At 51.9% G+C, this 19,437-nt stretch overlaps 1 protein-coding gene across 7 annotated transcripts in view; it reads left to right on the top strand.

Moving 5' to 3' along the window:
• Axin2 (axin 2) overlaps positions 1-18,464 on the top strand; it is a 30,702-nt gene extending 12,238 nt beyond the window's left edge. For 6 of the 7 annotated variants that reach the window (XM_041636038.1, XM_041636035.1, XM_041636034.1 and 3 more), the window contains exons 4-11: positions 7,463-7,565; positions 9,955-10,095; positions 10,239-10,738; positions 10,971-11,165; positions 11,433-11,663; positions 12,353-12,448; positions 13,642-13,809; positions 16,952-18,464. In XM_041636038.1, coding sequence (XP_041491972.1) covers positions 7,463-7,565; positions 9,955-10,095; positions 10,239-10,738; positions 10,971-11,165; positions 11,433-11,663; positions 12,353-12,448; positions 13,642-13,809; positions 16,952-17,078 — 1,561 coding nt within the window. In that variant the 3' untranslated portion in view covers positions 17,079-18,464. The remainder of the gene's footprint in view (positions 1-7,462; positions 7,566-9,954; positions 10,096-10,238; positions 10,739-10,970; positions 11,166-11,432; positions 11,664-12,352; positions 12,449-13,641; positions 13,810-16,951) is intronic. The other variant, XM_041636040.1, reaches the window with a different exon arrangement.
• Positions 18,465-19,437: the final 973 nt, after the last annotated feature.

Here is a 19,437-nt window from a genome sequence, read left to right as displayed (position 1 = left end):
ATGGATCCAGCAGGTGGAACGTGGAACCTTTCTAGAATGATTTTCCTTTCACCCTTGCTCTTTGAGAAAAAGACAAGGAACAGAAAGCCAGGCCTTTCTGAAAGGCCAGCATGTGCTATCTACCGACATGCATATGGTTCAGTGGGCATCACTCAGGCCTTAATGTTGGTGGAGTCCTGAGTCTGTGCCAGATGCCAGGGACCCTAGGTAGGATTCTCCATAGTCCTGTCTGGTCTCAGATCTTTGGCCAGCAGATGACTTTGACAGATATTTTCTAAAGCAATCCAAGTCATTGAAGTAGTCGATAAGGTCAGTCGACTGTCAGGTAAGGTCGTGCTTTGAGTGTTGGGTCATTTGAAGTGAAGTCGGGGATCTCTAGATGGCCAGCGTCAACTCTCCGTGAGTCTCATAGTGGGGTGTGGATGTAGTTGAGGCCTAAAGTCCCAGTTTTCTGCCATCCTTTGGGGTTTGATAGAAGTCAGGTATGGGTGAGAACCACCCAAAACTTTTCTCACCCAGCACCCAGTTGAGAATCAGCATTTCAGGAAGGCCTTTCGAGGCTTTCTTCCGGCAAGCATTTTTAGAGTTAGGGTTTCTCCTGCTGAGGGAATGGTCTTGAAAGACAGCCCATTAAGCTAGCAGTGGTAGGTTCTGGGATGCTCTCTTAGACTTTATTCCTGTTAGCCTCTTAAAACCGACCGTCTATTCTTATGTTTGAAATGGTCTGGCTTCTGTTGGCCGCTGTCCTGTAGCCTGGCAGGCTGTGCAGGACTATTTGGAAAGAGAATGGCAGAGGTTAGTTTGGGACTCTGCTGCCTGTTTTTTTTGTTTTTTGTTTTTTTAAAAAACTTTTCCTGGAAGTTTTTATTATGTTGCCCCAAAGTGACAGATATTCTTCAGGGAAAAAGTAAAAGTTTAAGGAAAGACCCATCATATCCAGGCATTGGTGGCACACGCCTTTAATCCCAGCAGAGGTAGACGCAGATGCAGACAGATCACTGTGAGTTCGAGGTCAGCCTAGTCTACAGAGTGACTTCCAGGACAGGCTCCAAAGTTACACAGAGAAACCCTGTCTTGGGGGGTGAAAACACCACAAAAACCGAGAATATCATTTTGGCATTAGTGAGGGTAGGACACACATCCTTTATCCACCAGGAATGAAAGGTTTCAGAGAACTGGTTCCATTTTCATGATTGGCTGAGCTCTTTAACTGCTCTTTAACAGGGAAGGGGGGTGGAAATCATTCTTACTTATTTTATGTAGTTGAGTGTTTTACCTGAATGTCTATATGCATACTACATGTGTGCCCAGTGCCACCCTCAAAGAACCCCCCCAAAAACTCACATTATTCCTTAATAGACCTAGTTGTTTTTTGTTTTGTTTTGTTTTGGTTTTGTGTTTTGTTTGGTTGTGACTGAATCTCGACTATGTAGACCAGGCTGGCCCCAAACTCACAGCACTCTGCCTCCCAAGTACTGAGATTAGAGGCATATATATCTGACCCTAGTTTGTTTCTTGATAGTCCAGAATATTAATAACCAAGGTGTGTTGTAGGCTGTGGGATGTGAGGTTGTGTGGAACTTCTGTCCTCCTGTCTCCTGCCCCATCATATAGCTGGTTGTTTCTCTCTGGTTGTCCCTGCTGTCTTGTTTGGGTCTCAAGCCTGGGCTTGGTATATCAGAAGCTTTATTCCTTCAGAGCACAGTAGTCACGGAATGTGTAGGACCCTCACTGCTGCGTGTGAAATAAGAGCAAGCCGCTTCTGAATGGAGGAGGCATTGAGTGAATCTCTGAAGTCCGGTGCCCTTTTCGGAAGACTTCTGTGAGGCTTCTGTTTAGGTTTCTTAGAGACTATTTTTGGCTTGCGTCCTGGCGCTTGGCTGAGTTTCAGTCCCCATCACGGAGGTGTTATTCCAGGTTCAGGATGAGATAACTTGGGTGTGGCCCCATGCGTGTGTTTCTATTTGTCCTCACAGGACCCAATCAGCAAGGTAGGCAGTGACTGGTGACTGCCATAATAAGAAGGAAGTAGCCTCACATGTCCCTAGCTGTGGCAGAGGCAGAACTCAGACCCAGGCAGACATGGCGGCTGCCCCGCCACATGCATCTTCTGTGTTCGCCGTGAGATGAGATGTTATTGGGCCCAGTTGCCTTTGAGCTTCTTTGAGTTTTTCTTTTTGTTTACTACTGCTCATAACTCTCCTGAATCCTCATTTATTATATGAAAGGGTCTCGCATAGCCCAGGCTGGTCCTCACATAGCCTAGGCTAGTCTTGCATTCATTCTGTAGCCAGAGATGCTTATGGATATCTGGTCCATCTGCCTCCGTCTCCCAAGTGCTGGCACCAAAGTTAGGTGCCACCATACTTGAGTTGCCAGGCACAGACTCTAGGAAGCACAGGGGCCAATAAGGGCCACTTAAGAGCCAGCAACTCATCCCTTAGCGGTTTTCCTTCAGGTTCCTGGCGGTCTAGTCTGTGGGCCATGTAATGGTGTCTTGTGGTGGCTAGATATTGAGGGAACCAAAACGCCAAGAAATGGTCCCTGCGAGACTTAGAGTTTGGGGGTTCAGAGCCTCCCGGCCAAGTGGTCATTCCACTGGATTCCTCGTCACACATATGCCCACAAGCATGGTTGGACAGACTAAAGGGGCAGCTGGCATTGACTTCCCCCAAGGGCTCCTGGGAATTATCTTGGTGGGGGATGGAGGGGTGTCCAGGAACAAGAGCCTACTTATGGGACTTGCTCATACTTAGAGGCTCCTGTGGGTGTCCGGCTATCATCCGCTGCCAAGCATAGGGTGCCCCCCCCCCCACCTGGAGTGGAGTGATCCCCAGTCTCCTGCTTGGACAGACTTGGCTTAAGCTAAAAGCTCCGGGCAGTGTGAAGCACTCTCTGGCCAGCCAGCCATGGGTGTGTGCATCTACCCTGTGTTGGGCAGGCACCCGGGGATTCCCAGGGCTGGGATTAGACCCCCTCTCCAGAGCTCTGCCAACTGTGGGTCTCGTGTAGATGAGAGCACCATGTGAGAAATTGTGTGTGTGTGTGTGTGTGTGTGTGTGTGTGTGTGTGTGTTGGGGAGAGGGGATGAAAAGCAAAGCTGAACCGCTTTCAGCTCATTGTTCGTCTCGGGGAGCTTAGGGGGGATAAGAGGGTAGCAGGCCCCTTTGAAATGTGCTTGAACAAGTGAATAGGAGCGCCCCATAAAGCATGAAAAGAACCCTGGCTGCTTCTCCTCTTCACAATAGCCTGCCTGGGCTGCTGGAGGCTGAGGGGCTGAGGGGCTGGGGAACAGGGCTGGCTGCCCTGCTGGGAGTTGGGAGGGGACAGGGATGAGGGGGGAGCGGGGGACCAGAGGCAGCTTTCAATCCACTCTAGAAGGTTGGAGTCCATTAGGCACAAGTGCAGGGAAGCAATCATCTCATTTGCCACAGAACCAATTAAGTCCCCTGGGCCTTTGCAAGAGGCTTGAGGAGAAGGTGGGCAGGGCTGGGCCCGGCCTTGGTTCTTCTTCCTGGGACCCGCACGCAGTGGCCTAGGTGTATGTGTGGAGGGGGGCAGGCAAGTCACATAGGCCACCTCCCAGAGCCCAGCACTGACTGCTCTTTTGCCATTAAGGAAAAAAAAAATCACTCCTAAAGATGGCAGAGGTATTTGAGTCTCCGTCTTAGGCGCCCTAGAAGGCTGTTTTATGAGCTTGTTACTCCGAAACCTCCATTCTCGGGAGAAGTGGCTCTAATTTTTTTTTCCCCTTCTTTTGAAAGTTAACTGCTAGACTTCCAGCAAAATCCTAAACTCCAATCCTGGGAGGGTTAGGAACGAGAGGGGCATGGGATGGGGCTAGGCCCGAACAAAAGTGATGCAGAGCACCAGGCTTAGGAAGGCTGAGTGTGGGAGCAGAGCTGGTGCTCCGCTACCCAAGTTCACGGACCGTCAGGTGAGGGTACCATGACGGTAGCTTGCTTTTGCTCTCTGTGTCCCCCTGCATCCACACAAGATGACCTTTCTCCATTCCACAGAGTGGGTGGCGGGAATCATCTTACTTAATTATTTTTATTTCTTCATATCTTACATATGGCGGTGGGGGGGTTGGTCTGGACACTAGGGAGTGCCTCTGAGTGAACTTCAAATATTACCTTATCTTACAAACCAGGCTTTTGATGTTGGCTGTGATCGGTGGCTGCTTCAGAGTGGCTGCCAAGTGTGGGCACGCGTACGCTCGCGCCTGCTATTTCAAAGCCACCGGAAAAAGTGACATTCAGGTTAGGTCAGGCCCAGTGGAGTCAAAGGGCTAAGCTAATTGGCTCGGCTTAAATGGCAGCTAAGTGGAGTCTACACTTCAAAATCCGTGCGCCCCAGAAACAGCTGGGCCCGGCAGCAGGCTCGTTAGCTAAAATGTTTATAATTAAAGGAGACCGTAGAGGGACCAGACTCCGGTTATGAGCAGCCAGGATGCTGGTCATAAACTTCTGGAGCCCGAACAGAAGAAAGAAAGGAGAGGCCCCCGTTTGGAATGAGGGGCTGTTTTGGAAGAAGATTCCTGGCTAGGGGGAATTAAAGCCATATTTCCAGAAAGGCGCCTCTAAGCCTCTCTGACTTCTCCAAGCTAAAATTCTGCCTTTTGGCGCTGAGCACAAGTTGCTTCTCCTATGGTTGTGTCCTTCACCTGCCCTGGGTGTTGTGAGAGGTACTTAGGGAATCGTCTATCCCCTTGCCCATTGCTCTAGCTGTCACCTGCACCCCCGCCGCCCCCACTTCCTACTCTCCTCTTTCCTACCTTATATGGAGAAAGCATACAAGATAGGAAAGTCTCACCTGCCATTGATTTCTGCCCCAGGGGAAAGGATAAGTAAGGTCAGCTGGTGGAGACAGAGGGCAGAGTCTAGAAAGGGGTGTCTGGGGTACTCTCCTAGGGCTCCAGTTCTGTGTGCTACAGCATACCTGTAGTGGTCAGCGGTGCAGCCTCTGCTATCTTTGTATGAGCTCTGGGGACCAGACTCAGCTCCCCAACTCTCATACCTACTGCGCCTTCTCACTGGCCCTGCCCAGGACTCTCGAAGCCTGATATAAGTTACTCCAAGGTAGCTCTGGGTGGGTAGCCACCTCCCACTATTACGACCCCAGAGGAAGAGAAGAGTTAGTCAGGAGAGGAGTGTCGTTTTTTACACAGACCAGGGGCACTAACCCAAGGTGAGCCCCACTCCACCTGGCACTTCCATAGCCACCGAGTTCCAGTGGCAGAAGATGACTTCACATTTCCCCAGTTGTCCTTATCACATGACCTTTCAGAGCTTCGGGGATGGGCCCCCAGGTTTAAATCATCAGGGTATTTGGGAGCTTGAAGGCAGGCTTCTGAGTTGAACTGTTCTGCAGTTCATCAGTGACTGAGGTTGGGAGTCTGAGGTACCATTTCTGGCCATCTATAAAATGCATTTCTTGTGAACAAAAGCCGATGGGTCAGGAGTCTGAAGTAGCACCTGAACTTGCTTTGTGGGAGCCAGCGGCCTCGGGCTGCAGTTGCTGGCCTCGGGTAGGGTCCTCACGCTGCTGGTGTCTAGACAGCAGTTCCAGGGTGAGAGCAATGGCACCTTCTTAGTTGCTGGACATAAAACCTGCATACTCTTCACCATCAAGAGAAGCCCTTGGTGAGTTAGATACTTAACCTGGTGCCTGCCGCTTCTGATCTCCCCTCTCCCACCTCCCAGCGCCCCTCAGCGTAGTTAGTCCTCCTATGCTCTTTAGTCAAAGTGGGAGTTAGTCAGGCTGTTGTCCAGGCCGACTCTTCATCATCCTCTCAGGGACCCTGTTTTATGACCTAGGTCAGCCGCCTTCCACAGACAGTTAAGATTCTGGAGCAAACAGTAATGGTCAGCCATCACTCCTGGCCATTCTTTAGACTCAGACGGACGAGATGAAGGGTCTTTTCTTCCTGGGGTAACTAAACACCAGGGAAAGGGGAACAGACAACGCATCTCAGTGACACTGCGGCTCATCAGGGAAGCATGTTACCCCGTGGTCTCTGGAAGGGACATCCGCAGGGAGAAAAGTCTTACCTTGGCCATTGTGCTCCTAAGACTGAAATTCATTTTTGGTTTTGTTTTTAAATGGCCTCGGCCCCTTATTCTTCCTTCCAGTTGCTAATTTGGGTTTGTTCAGGTTTTTGAGGCAGGGTCTCATTGAAGAGTAGGCCTGGAACTCAGTGATCAGCCTGGGATTAAAGCCTTGGGCCCCCATACCTGGCCCATGTTTTCTTTTTTAAATAGCTTGAAAGATATGGGCCGGAAAAAGTACCCAGACCCAGTTGGCCACACACCAATTTTAAATTTCAGCCTCTTCCTCCCCAGTGAACCTCCTCCCTTCTCTTATTTGTACTTTGTCAGATGCTTGCTACTTTTTTTGTTGTTTTGTTTTATTTATTTATTTTTTAAATTATTTATTTATTTATTATGTATACAATATTCTGTCACTATGTGTGCCTGCAGGCCAGAAGAGGGCACCAGACCTTATTACAGATGGTTGTGAGCCACCATGTGGTTGCTGGGAATTGAACTCAGGACCTTTGGAAGAGCAGGCAGTGCTCTTAACCGCTGAGCCATTTCTCCAGCCCCTTGTTTTATTTTTTTGAGACAAAGTTTCTCTGTGTAACGGCCCTGGCTGTCCTGGAACTCCCTTTGTAGACCAGGAGATCCGCTTGCCTCTGCCTCCCTGGTGCTGGGATTAAAGGCGTGCGCCACCACCACCTTTCGGAGCTTACCACTTGTGGACATTGGTTTTTTTTTTTTTTTTTTTTTTGCCTTATTTTTGCATATGACCCCGAGACTCTCTTAGGATATCAGCTTCGTAAGAGGAGTGGAACCTTTTGTCCTGACTCTCCACTGACCTCTTACAGAGGGAAGGTATCTAGGTACGGTCTGGCGTGGTGTAGATGCTTGAATGTTTTGATGAGTTCATAGTGTGTCTAGGAGGGACTTTACTCTTAATGTCCATGTCCCTTCTGTGTCTTTAGTCTCTGATGACTAGGGAAGAGCACCACAAGGCGCTTTATAAAAGCACCTCCAAAGACAGTTGGGCATGATTGGCTGTTAGAACTTACAGGCATCTTTATGCAAGGGGGGGGGGCGAGCCCTTAGGTTGGTTATCAGCATGACCTGACAGCCTTTTGCCTTGGCACGGTTCTCCCAACTTAGATACTAGGCTGCCAGAGGACCAAAGAAGTCCAAGGCTACTTGGGGACACAAGCTCCTCCCAAGCTGATGTCCCTGTGGCCGAGAGAAAGCCAAGTTGCCATTGATGACAACGGGCAGGATTTGATGTTTGGTCTTGGGACAGGCCCTTTCCCGTGGGGACGCAATTGCACTGAAGATGTGTGGCTCCTTCCCACGAAGGCGTGTGGCTGTTCCTGTTGGCAGAATCTCCAGAGGCATGTGTGAGTGATGTCAGTGTATTTTGTCTTTCCTCTTAGAGATGGAATCCCTCCATATCGCATGGGGAGCAAGAAGCAGCTCCAGAGAGAGATGCACCGCAGTGTGAAGGCCAATGGCCAAGTGTCTCTACCTCATTTTCCGGTGAGTCTAGACGGCACGGGGAGTGCTGTTTCCTCAGGTCCTGACTCATGAAGAGAGCTGGGAGGTGGAGACCTGCATGCCTGAGATGGGCTGGGGTAAAGGGAGAGAAAGGAATTACTGGAGTGGAGAACTTATGTGATCCTGGGGGCGTGGTTTTAACAGAGGGACACTTGATAGTTCCTGAATTGAAGAATGGAAAGTTCTCTGAAAAAGAAACCACTTATCACTAGGTGATGAGGTGATGGGCTCCCTGCATTCCTGCTGAACTGGAAGTCCCCTCAAGGCTCAATGCAATCGTGTGTGTGTGTGGGGGGGGGGGGGCATTTGTCTGCTTGTCCATGTACCATTTGAATGCAGTACTCACAGAGGCCAGAGAGGGCATTAGATCCTCTGAAACTGGAGTTATAGATGGTTGTGAGCTGTCATGTGGATGCTGGGAATTAAGCCTGGGTCCTCTAAAAAAGCAACGAGGGCTCTTAACCTCTGACCCCTCTCTGCAGCTCCAGTTTTATCTGTTAGCTTCTGTGTACAGATTTGGCACCGTTCCCATCACACAGATAGTTCATCAAACCTGAAGTGGATGAGGCCAGGAGAAGCTCAGTGTTGTGTCCTCCTGCCCTGCCCACCACAGAAGGAAAGTCACCTCCCTAGGACTCCACTCCTCCTGAATAGCTCAGTCACTGTCTGTCTGTCTATCTGTAAAGGACTGTTTTACTAACCTCGTGTCCCCAGAGGGCAGCTATACAGTCCTAACTTTTCTCGTGTTCCAGAGCTGGGCTCTCACGAGTGCTGATGGGGTGGGGTGTCTGGAAGTGAGGCTTCCTGGGGGAAGCATCCTCCCTCAAGGATGAAGGAAGCTAACAGGTTGCTCTGGAACCCTCATACACTTCCTTGAAGGCAGCGAGCACAGGGTTCACTAGGCTCAAGCACCCATAAGCCAGTTCCCAGGCTGTGGTCTTTCTACGGTAGCCTGCTATCCGGGGGACAGGGAGAAAGCAGGGGCATCCATCCAGTGTAGAGCAGGTGTCTGGTCCGCCATTCTTCCTGGCAGCTTCCGAGAGTTCGGCTGATCCCTTTGGTTGAAGGCTGTTCAGAAAACTAACACGTGGGACTGTGAATTCCAGGTTACCTGAATAGGGCTGCAGATTGTTGCTGTCCTCAGAGACTCCTGGCACAGACGACAGTTATCTTGTCTTAAAATGGGCATATTAAGATTGCTGTAGGGAGTGACTTCTGTGATCCCCCCCCCCCCACATAATATAGATGACAAAGATATTTGAATGGGGGTGGGGGTGGGAATTCTTTTCCCCAAGCCTATAAATCAGCTGATTTTTTTGTCCTGGGGTATGCAAGTCGATTTGGGGGCACAGGTTCATGGAGCCAGCCTTCCACAAGAGCCCTCCGTTCCCCTGCTCACGTTTCTGCAGCTAAGTGATTGCCCTGGTGAGGTGGGCTGGCTCTTCAGCTAGGGAGAGCAAGTTGGCTTTCTGCTCTCCCTACCCCGAAAGAAAAAAGGCAAAACAAGAGAGAGAGGAGGAGGAGGAGGAGGAGGAGGAACAAGTGGAGAGGAGGGGGGTGGGGGGAAGATGACAGGGCAAGGACAGAAAGCCGGGCGGTGGGGGTTCTCCCATTTGCTGCTCTTGGCAGGCTTTCTCGACTCCTCTCTTTATATTCCGTACTTGGTTTGGAGATGTTCCGTTTTCCCTTGATAGATCGGCTTCAGGCAGCCAAGCTCAGCAGTGTTCTGCTACTAGCCCGCAGCAGCTTTCTTCATTTTCTGTACAAAGAGAGCAGGAGGAGGGGAGGAGGAAAACGGGGGAGATGGAGGACGGTGTTGAGACAACACTACCTCAAAGGTGCGCAGTGTGCGGCCAGGAAATAAATTACCACTTCTTCTCTGATCTGGGGCCGGTGACTTCCCTCCCCCTCCCTCCCCCCTGCCTCTTTTCCAATCTTATTTTTTTTAATTTCCAACTCCCTTTCTGTTTAGACTCTACTTTTTATTCCTTGAGTTGGTTTCTCTCCCCTCCCCATCTCAGAGGGCTGCCTTTTTTTGATGTTTGACAACAGTCTTTGAAGATTTTCTACTTCAGAGTAGCTACTGATGGGCTGGTTGTACTACAGAGAGAACAAGCAGGGCCTCTCGGAGTGCGACCAACTGCTCCTGCCCAAGGCAAATGCTGGTGGGGACCATGGCTCTCCATGAGGCCACAGAGCCCGCGCATAAAAGTCCTGAGCCGTGCAGCCTGTTTCGCCATCCACTCTCCACCCAAACACGGGGACTCAAGAGCGCACACGGATGGGCCCCACAAGCTCCATCCATGCTGCTGTGGCCAGCGCCTGCCTGGCCTGCTAATGGTGCCTCCTTCCTTGCTTCCCACACCTTCAGAGAACCCACCGTCTGCCCAAGGAGATGGCGCCTGTGGAACCTGCTGCCTTCGCCGCAGAGCTCATCTCCAGGCTGGAGAAGCTGAAACTGGAGCTGGAGAGCCGCCACAGCTTAGAGGAGAGGCTGCAGCAGATCCGGGAGGTAGGGCCGGCCGCAGCATCCTCCCGACCCCTGTGCATGAGCGTGCAATGTGTGCATGCGTGTGCCGACCTGTGGGTGCATGAACTCGGGGTGTGGAAGGGTTGCTTCCTTGTTCACTTCCCCCTTGGGGCCTCTCTTTCCAGGATGAAGAAAAGGAGGGGTCTGAACAAGCACTGAGCTCACGGGATGGAGCCCCGGCGCAGCACCCTTTGGCCCTCCTACCCTCTGGCAGCTATGAAGAGGACCCACAGACCATCCTGGATGACCACCTGTCCAGGGTTCTCAAGACCCCTGGCTGCCAGTCACCTGGCGTGGGCCGCTATAGCCCCCGTTCCCGCTCCCCAGACCACCACCACCATCACCGTCAGCCGTACCACTCCCCGCTCCCGATTGGGGGTAAGCTGCCCCCTGTGGCTGCTTGCCCACTCCTCGGAGGCAAGAGCTTCCTGACCAAGCAGACGACGAAGCATGTTCACCACCACTACATCCATCACCATGCTGTCCCCAAGACCAAGGAGGAGATAGAGGCAGAAGCCACGCAGAGAGTACGCTGCCTTTGTCCTGGGGGTACCGAGTATTACTGTTACTCCAAATGCAAGAGTCATCCCAAGGCCCCAGAGCCCCTGCCTGGCGAGCAGTTTTGGTAAGTGGCTAGCACCCCTGTCTCCCAGGGGAGGGCTTTTCTCCCTGCCTGAGTCCTGAACAGGTGTGTGGTGGGGCCAGGGTCACAGTTAAGCTTCCTGGAGGGGCCTGGGCATGGGTTTAAGTATGGAAAGTGACATCCTGCCCTCTCTATACCCTTGTGGGATGGCCACACTCCAGGAGTCTTGGAGTTTTAATGAGACGTCTGGATTTGTGTTCTTGGTTCTCTACAGTAGCAGCAGAGGCAGTACCTTACCAAAACGAAATCCGAAAGGCACAGAACCAGGTCTGGCCCTGCCGGCCAGGGAAGGAGGGATGTCCAGCGGACCTGGGGCCCCTCAGCTCCCTGGGGAGGAAGGAGACCGATCACAGGATGTCTGGCAGTGGATGCTGGAGAGCGAGAGGCAGAGCAAGTCCAAGCCCCATAGGTAAATACCACGCCCTGGGGCTTCGACACGGAGGCTGTGTGGGGATGGCTATTTCTGCAGTCTGTGGAACGCCAATGTGACTGCCATCTTAGTATTAGACACTGGGCTGAGGAGACCGCAAAAATGTCATGTTTTGGCATTGACCCCTGCTCATGTTATGGTAGAGTTATTTTCTTCTCTCTCTCTCTCAGAATAGACAAGTTTCTACTGAAGTCACATTTTCCAGTTTTTCTAACCCAGTTTCTCTCCTCTTCATGTCCCGTTCAGTGCCCAAAGCCTAAGAAAGAGCTACCCATTGGAGTCTGCCCGCACATCCCCAGGCGAACGAGTCAGCCGGCACCATCTGTTGGGGGCCAGCGGACACCCCCGCTCAGTGGCCCGGGCTCACCCGTTTACCCAGGACCCTGCAATGCCTCCCCTAACCCCACCCAACACTTTGGCGCAGCTGGAGGAAGCCTGCCGCAGGCTGGCAGAGGTGTCAAAGCCCCAGAAGCAGCGGTGAGTGGCCCTGTGGAAGGCGCTCAGCAGGGGTTTGGGGTGGAGAGACTCCTCTTGTCTCTGGCTGAATAAGTCTCCTTTTCAGCCTCTGGAAGTCATTCTCTTTGGTTCGGTTCATTTGTCAGAGTTCAAGCAGGGTAGGGTCTTCGAGGCAACTTATTCCTCCTACAAGTGGGATGGTTCCGTGTAAATCCTTACGCATGTCCTTACTTCATGTGAGGCAGGTTAGATGAGTATATGAGAAGCCATGACCAGGGGAGAATCATGAGCCTTGAGCCCTTTGCCGGCAATGAGATGGCCCTGTGGGTTCTTCCAGAATGTTCATGAACACAAGGCCTTGGTCGGGTTTTTACAGGAATGGAGGTTAGCTTGGGTCTACATCTCTTTAGGAGGCCAGCATGGTTTTCTCTGCTTCCCCATTGCCATGGGGATGTGAGTTTACCTCTAACCTCTAAGCCAGTGGTCCTCAACCTGCAGATCATGACCCCATTGGAGGGTCAAACAACCCTTTCACGGGGGTCGCCTAAGACCATTGGAAAACACAGTAACAAAATTACAGTTATGAAGTACCAGCGAAGAGAATTTCACAGTCAGGGGATCACCACGACATGAGGAACTGTGTTTAAGTGCGCTGTGTTAGGAAGGTTGAGAGCTGCTGCTCTAAGTCCTTGATTCTGCTTTGTCCTCAGGTGCTGTGTGGCCAGTCAGCAGAGGGACAGGAACCACTCGACCACTGGACAGGCAGGAGCCACACCCTTCTCTAACCCAAGCCTGGCTCCCACAGAGTGAGTGTCCCCTCTCAGGCATGGCAGGGATGCTTGGAATGGCTTACACTTCAGGGCACATCATTGTCTGGAGTGACGTGTATGTGGAACTCCATGGTGGAAGTGGCCTTGGTAGAAGCAGATGTTGCCATCAGCGAGGATCATGGGAAATCTGCCTAGTGAAAATGCTGCACCCCAACCCAGGGTATCCGGGGCTCACAGGAATCAAAAGCTAGTGCTGAAGCCATTGTCAGAAGGGTAGGAGGGTTGACTCCAGATGCCCAAGTTGTAGGACTTGGAAGCTCACAGGCCTGGACAAGTCTTTGTGCCTGTCACCCCGAGCATGCTCTGCTCTGAGAAGATAAAAACCTTGTCCCAGGCTGGGCCCATGATTCTTGGGAGACTGGACTTTGAATCCTAGACAGAATTCCCAATGTACCAGTTCTAGAATGCTCTTCATCCTGAGCAGTGACTAATGTCTGAGGTCCTGAATAAGCCGCCTTCCTGAACCTTTTCCTTGTTTTAACTGGCTAGCCTCAAGTCTGCCAGCTGCTACCCTGGTGACTGTTATAGCCACTCTCCAAACAGTATGAATGGGACAGTTAAAATGACGGTGGGACTGGGGGTGTAACTCATTGGTAGGGTGCTTGCCTAGCAAGCAGGAAGCCCTGGGCTAGCTCCTCCTCAGCACCACATAAACTGAGGCAGAGGCGGGGTGAGCAAACACCAGCTATTGCCGCTCTCTGGAGCTGCAGGAAGGAAGGTCAGAAGTTCAAGGTCAGCTTTGGCTGCCCAGAAAGCTTGGGGCCAGCCTGGCATATATGAAACAGTGGGCTATTATCCCCCTGTGAATGTGGTTCTGTGGCCATGATGGGCAGGCCTCTTAGGCATTTGAGCTCCCTCTGGCCATGGAGGAGCCCTGGCTGGTGAGCCTCGTGCAGGCAGTTCCTCAATACTGTCTCTTCTCTGGTCTTCATTGTCGAGTGCTCTGTTGTGCTAGCCTCTGAGAGAACCCCAATTTGAAGGCATTTGAGGGATACGGTATCAATTTCCAGTCAGGACAACCACCCCTTCCCTCATGCTCTGCCTGTCTCTTTAGAGGTTGCTACCTCTGTCGTATGAGGGCCCCCCCCATCCTTTGTAGACCCCATGTATATGGTTATGAGTGTGCATCTGCTTTGAAATGCTGAATTTGTGGCATCCTGTCTTTTCAGTCACAAAGAACCAAAGAAACTGGCAAGTGTCCACGCGCTCCAGGCCAGTGAGTTGGTTGTCACTTATTTTTTCTGTGGAGAAGAAATCCCGTACAGGAGGGTGCTGAAGGCCCAGACCTTGACCCTGGGCTACTTCAAGGAGCAGCTCAGCAAAAAGGGAAATTATAGGTAAGGATCCCACCGCCTTTCCTGCTCTGGAATTTGCCCTGAGCACCTGAGTCTTTGTAGGCCTCAGGTAGATTTTGGGAGTGCTGTGGGAACAGCACTGAGTGGGCCTCTGGACATCTAGGGTCCTTGTGTTGACTCTCTCCCTCCACTCTAACAAGAGCAGCCATAGGGGAGCCATCCAGAGGGGCTGGTTCTCTGGAGGACAAGGAGTTCCAGTTTGTTTGACCAGGAAGCAAGGCTCTGCTCTGTGGTAGAGGCTCTGCGTGAAATTGGAGGCCCCCTTGTCTGTTGGGGTGGGGAGTGATTAGGGAGAGCCCAGCGCCACTCAGGGGCCGCCATGTTGGAGCTGCAGAAAAGCAGACACCAGGCTTTTGGAAGCCACCAACCCCTTCCTTGCTCTGCCTGGTGAACACGCTCCCTGGGTTTGATCGGCCACCTGTAGCAGCCGTGTTTGACTAAGAGCTGGGCCTGTGGGCAGTCAAGAGGGCCAGTAGGCTGGCCAGTCTCCTGCTTGGCCCTGGGCTTCTCTGTCCCCCTCACTGCCGCCTGGCCTCTTTGCCTCCCTGGCAGAGTGGAGGAACCCTTAACAAGGCCCACGCTGACCTTGACACGTCCTTGAGAGGAACCCAGGAGCTAAGCTCGATGAAGGCCAGCTCAGAAACATTTCTTAGCCTTCTGAAAGGCAGGAGGTGGCCATGTCTGTTCATTTAGCGCTAGACCTGCCGGGTCTCCCCCTGGAGGGAATGCAGTGTTGTGTCCCAGGTGCACAACACCAAGCCTGGACAAAATGAGGCAGACAAGGCACTCAGGGAGGTCCCCCTTCTTCACTCCCCAGTTGAGTGTCCTAGTTGGGTGTAGAGGCTCAACCCATGCGGACTTCCAGAGCCCAGATGTGTGTAGGGGGTGGAGGCTGAAGGATGCTCAGCTTCCGGGATGGGCCCTGGCCTCTGGATGAGCAAACCTGTGGCAGGATGCTGAGTTGCCCCCACCTTCCCTGCTGGAGCCTATCCTGTGTGGCTGCACCAGCCATTCTATCGTGGAGTTCTTTTGGTGGTCCCAACAGTGACCTTTAGCCGGGAGAAGGACCAAGACCCTGCAGGTGACAGCGTACTGGGGTTGGCAGGTGTGTAGTTGAGCCTAGGCTATTCCCCATCCTACCTGAGGAAGGAACCTTTCTCAGTGTTATCAAAGGGTCTGGGGAGCAGGCCTGGCTGCCGCCTTTAATCTTGATGGAGACACAGGTGAAGCTAATTACACCAGTGTGCCCCTCCAGGGATTCATTTTGATCTTGGCTTTGACTCTGCTGGACTTGGAGGGGAACCGCAGGTGACCTTCAGGGGGCGAAAGTGTCACAGCACATCGCAAGGGGCCCACAGGGAAGGGCCTCGCTCAACCACTCCGGCCACATCTGGCTCTGATTTTTTTCCCCCTAAGGCACATTTAATAAGCCTGGCTTTGAAGCTCTGGCCTCCCCTTTAATGCGCAGAGACTTGCATAAATGGTCCCCTCTCAAATTCTTTCCTGATTGGATCAGGCTGTGGCAAGGCCCTCCCACCCTCCTTATCTCCACCTTGGTGTGTCCTCCTGGAGGTGGGGGTTGGGCAAGAGAGTTCCGTGCCTCCCTCCCCAAACCAGGGCCTTGACCCCCTACATTGCAGTTTGTACCCCTAACCCCCACCCTGATGAAAGAGAGCCCAGTGAGGCTGGGGTTGTAGAGCTGGGACCTGGGCCGTGTTGAGTAATCTCACCATGGCAGGAGATCAGAAAGCAAACAGCTCTCCAGACATGCCAGGCGCCATTGGTGCCAGATGTCGGGAGAAGGCAGAGTTTGCCACATGAAGCCTGGTGCTGTGGAAAACCCGGTTCTTGGAGAAAAAGGAGGGTGAGGCAGTGTGTTTGAAGTCCTGGGGGTGGGGGTGGGGTCGGGAATGTTGCCTCTCTCCCTGCTGGAAGAGGTTGTAATTACGGAAAAGGTCAGCGCGTGTTTGCCCAGAGGTGCCATGAAAGCCCAGCGTGGTAACTGCTAGAGGGTCAGAGCTGGAGGCCCGGAGGTATTGGAGGTCCAGGCCCTCTTGTTTGGGAAAAGGACGCCCCCTTGCTGTCTCGACTCCCCTCCCTATTTTCTTTCCCCTAAGGCTTCACTAAGCATTTTGACTCCTGTGCAGTGTTGCACCCCTTAAATAGCTGTGGCCCTAGACAGCCAGCTCAGCCACAAACGCCCTGGCTGGACCCGGCTTCCTTGAGCTTAACCTGCCCCCTTAATTCAGTTCACCTGCTCTAACAAGGGAATGCCACAATTAACTGAGGAGGGGTCACTTTTATTTATTTATTATTTTCAAGAGAAGGTACCTCAGCCCTAAACATGAGGCAGAATTTTATGTTTTAGTGGCTCCATGGTTCCAGGGGGTGGTGACCTTTTACCTGATCTGCAAGGGCCAACTCACAGGGAAAGCGTAATCCCCTTGAGGGGGGTTCTCTGTTGCTGGGGACAAGGAAGAGGCGTTGTTGAGGGTCCTCTTCAAGGCTTGGGCAGGCCTGACCCAGGATGGTTGGTTGTACAGAGTATGAGGACCCAAGAGAGGCTGTCATTTGTGTCTGTACAGTTAGACAGTCTGAGAAGGGGATGTTGGAGAGGAAGAAGAGGAGCCTTTAAATAAAGGCAGGAGGAGGGAAGGCTTTAGTGTTGGACCCTAGCCAGGTGGGGAAAGCAAAGGGAGGGATCCGGGGACAAAAAGGGTTCCATGCCCAGCTTGGAACAGGTGAGTCCTAGGGTTGACTCGCCTCTTATGCTGGGCCAAAGACTTGGGTGAATGGCCGCTGACTGATGCTGACAGCAAGGCAGCCTTCTACTTTTTGAGACTGAGTCCTGGGTCCCTGAAGGATCTCCCTGCCCTACCATCACAAATGAAGCCCTGGCACTTGCGCTTCCCCTTCTCCTCCCTCAGAAAGAGGTGGGGGGAACGAGAGTATCCATGTTGGGTGGGCAGGTGGCAGCAGTTCTGGCTAGAGGCTGAAGGCAGGAAGAGCCTGGCCTTCCCACCCGCACAGTGCCTCTGCCTGGCCCATCTGGCAAGGTGGGCTGCCCTCATTCATCTGGTACGGACTGTGGTTTGCTCACCAAGCCTTCCCGTCTTCTCTTAAGGTATTACTTCAAAAAAGCCAGTGATGAGTTTGCCTGTGGAGCAGTCTTTGAGGAGATCTGGGACGACGAGACGGTGCTCCCCATGTACGAAGGCAGGATCCTGGGTAAAGTGGAGAGGATCGATTGAACCTCAGCCTCAGTGTGTGAGCCCCGTGGACCTGAAGCTCAGAGACCTGTCTCAGCCCTGCGCGACAGCCACGGAGTATTTTGAAGGAAAATGAAACCAATTAAAGAAGACAAAGTTGAGGGAAGAACTGGCCCCTGGGCCTTCAGGAGGGGTGGGGCAGTGGCTGCTTTTCAGTGTCCACAAGCTGGGGACTGAGATCAGAAAAAACCTGAACTATTTATTCAAAACATGACCACTCTGGGCTATTGAAGAGGCTGACTGTGTTTGAGAGACTGCCATACATAATATATGACTTCCTAGGGATCTGAAATTCATAGGCTAAGAGAAAACTGTGTATAGCTTGCCCAAACAGGAGTCCTTATTGATATTTATTGAACAGTCGATCCCCCTCCTCCCTCCTCCCCCCGTTTATGCTGCTTTAAACATGGAAGTGGAAGAGAGAAGTTTGGATTGCTGTCTACACTTAGGAGCCGAGCTGGGAGTGCACTAACCATTCTTCATGAGCAGACTCTGCTCTGCAGGGCATTTCTCCAGGTGAAGACAGGCTTAAAAAATAAAAATGGTGCCCACGTGCAGAAATCAGTCCCACCCCCCGCCATGCTGCTGTGCTCGTCACAGAGGTCTTGAGGGTGGGTTGTGACAGATTCCTCACTGCTTTGGAAATGTCATGTTGGGTAGAGGCCATCCAGAGTGGAAAGAGCAGGGAGCCGCCTTACCCCCCCCCCCCCCCCCCCCCCCCCCCCCCGCCTGGGGACCAGAGGTTAGCCCATCTGTGTACCTTCCCCTCTGAGTCCTGGAATCCCTATGGCTGAGGCTGCTGACTTCACGGCCTTGTGGTTCAGGCTGGCTTTTTTTTTTTAAGGAAGTGAGAGTCTCTTTTCCCTTTGGTTAGTCTGTGGACCATGGCCATCAGGACCTCGCCCTTGTCCACCCGACCGTGTGAGGACACGGGCACCTAGCAGCACCTCTCCTCTGTTACCTTCCCCTCGGCGCTCGGGTTTGTGTTCAGTTAACCTGCACGTCCTGTTCGCCGTCCTTACTGTACTATAGGCCTGTGTATAGTGTAGGGCAGAGTGTTAACCCACTGGCTAGTGTTTGACTTGGGAATCGGTACAGTACCTGTACAGACACGGGGACCCACCCCGTGCACCGCCCTATATTCAGGGCTCAAGCTCTCCCTTGGTTTTTGAAAGGGGTTTATGTATAAATATATTTTATGCCTTTTTATTACAAGTCTTGTTACTCAGTGACTTTTGTCATGGCATTTTGTTCTACTTAGACTGTAAATTATGCATTATAAAGAGTTCATTTAAAGAAAATTACTTGGTACAATAATTATTGTAATTAAGAGATGTAGCCTATATTAAAATTTTATATTTTTCAAAACATCAGCCTCATCATTGGATCTCCCGGGGTGGGAGTGGGACCAGGGACCATATTGCACAGGACTGTCTGGATGTGGCTTCCCCTCGCTTAAGCCGTGTTCTGCTTGCAATGAAGCATGGTTACCTGACCTGAGTGGTTTTCTCAGTCTTGGGTAAAAAGCTTCTGGAAGTGGGTTTGTAGCAAGGGATAGCCAGTCGAGGCCAGTGGGCTTTGAGGCTAATGCCATCCACCCTTTCTGTCCTGGGATCTGGCCTTAGATCATCTACAGCCATCATCCACGCTCCAGGTGGGTCAAGTGTCGGGAACAAACCATGGGTCCTCAGTAGGAGTCATGAAGGGCAGCTTGCCCTTTGATGGTGTGTGTGACCTGACCTTAGACATCAGCTAGCAGTTGCTCACTCTGTCATGTGGGCCTCATGTGTACAGCTCAGGAAGCTAGGCTGAGGCGTGGACAGAGCATCCACTTGAAGTCCTATGAGGGGAACTTTGTAGAAGACTGGTGACGGGTGAGGTTTATGGGTGGTTGTTTCTTTTCATCTTAAAGCCTTTTGATTCAGAGGCAAGGAGGGCTTACCACCCAGGTTTGAGGCTAGGCAGTGGTGGCGTAGGCCTTTAAACCCAGCACTTGGGAGGCAGAGGCAGGCGGATCTCTGTGAGTTTGAAGCCAGCCTGGTCTACAAAGTGAGTTCCAGGACAACCAGGGCTGTCACACAGAGAAATCCCATCTCGGGGGGGAAAAAAAAAACAAGCAAACAAAAAGGCCCAGGTTTGAGTCCCAACACTAGCACGTTCTGTGTGAGTACCTGGCCTGGCCCTTGTATGGAGGGATATAGCTGGAATAATTAATCACTCAGGATTGTTTATTGTGTTAAGAATATTACCATAATACAGTCTCCATGTTTTAAGAGCACAAGAGTATCAACCACATTAGTGACACTAATATTGTACAATTAGAACTCTGTGTGTGTGTGTT

Source organism: Microtus oregoni, unplaced genomic scaffold (assembly GCF_018167655.1).
Source record: "Microtus oregoni isolate MIOR12 unplaced genomic scaffold, Mior012 000048F_ref0000485, whole genome shotgun sequence".
Lineage (NCBI taxonomy): Eukaryota > Metazoa > Chordata > Mammalia > Rodentia > Cricetidae > Microtus > Microtus oregoni.
Note: the sequence above shows the minus strand (reverse complement) of the source record. Positions and strands in the feature narration are given on the sequence as shown.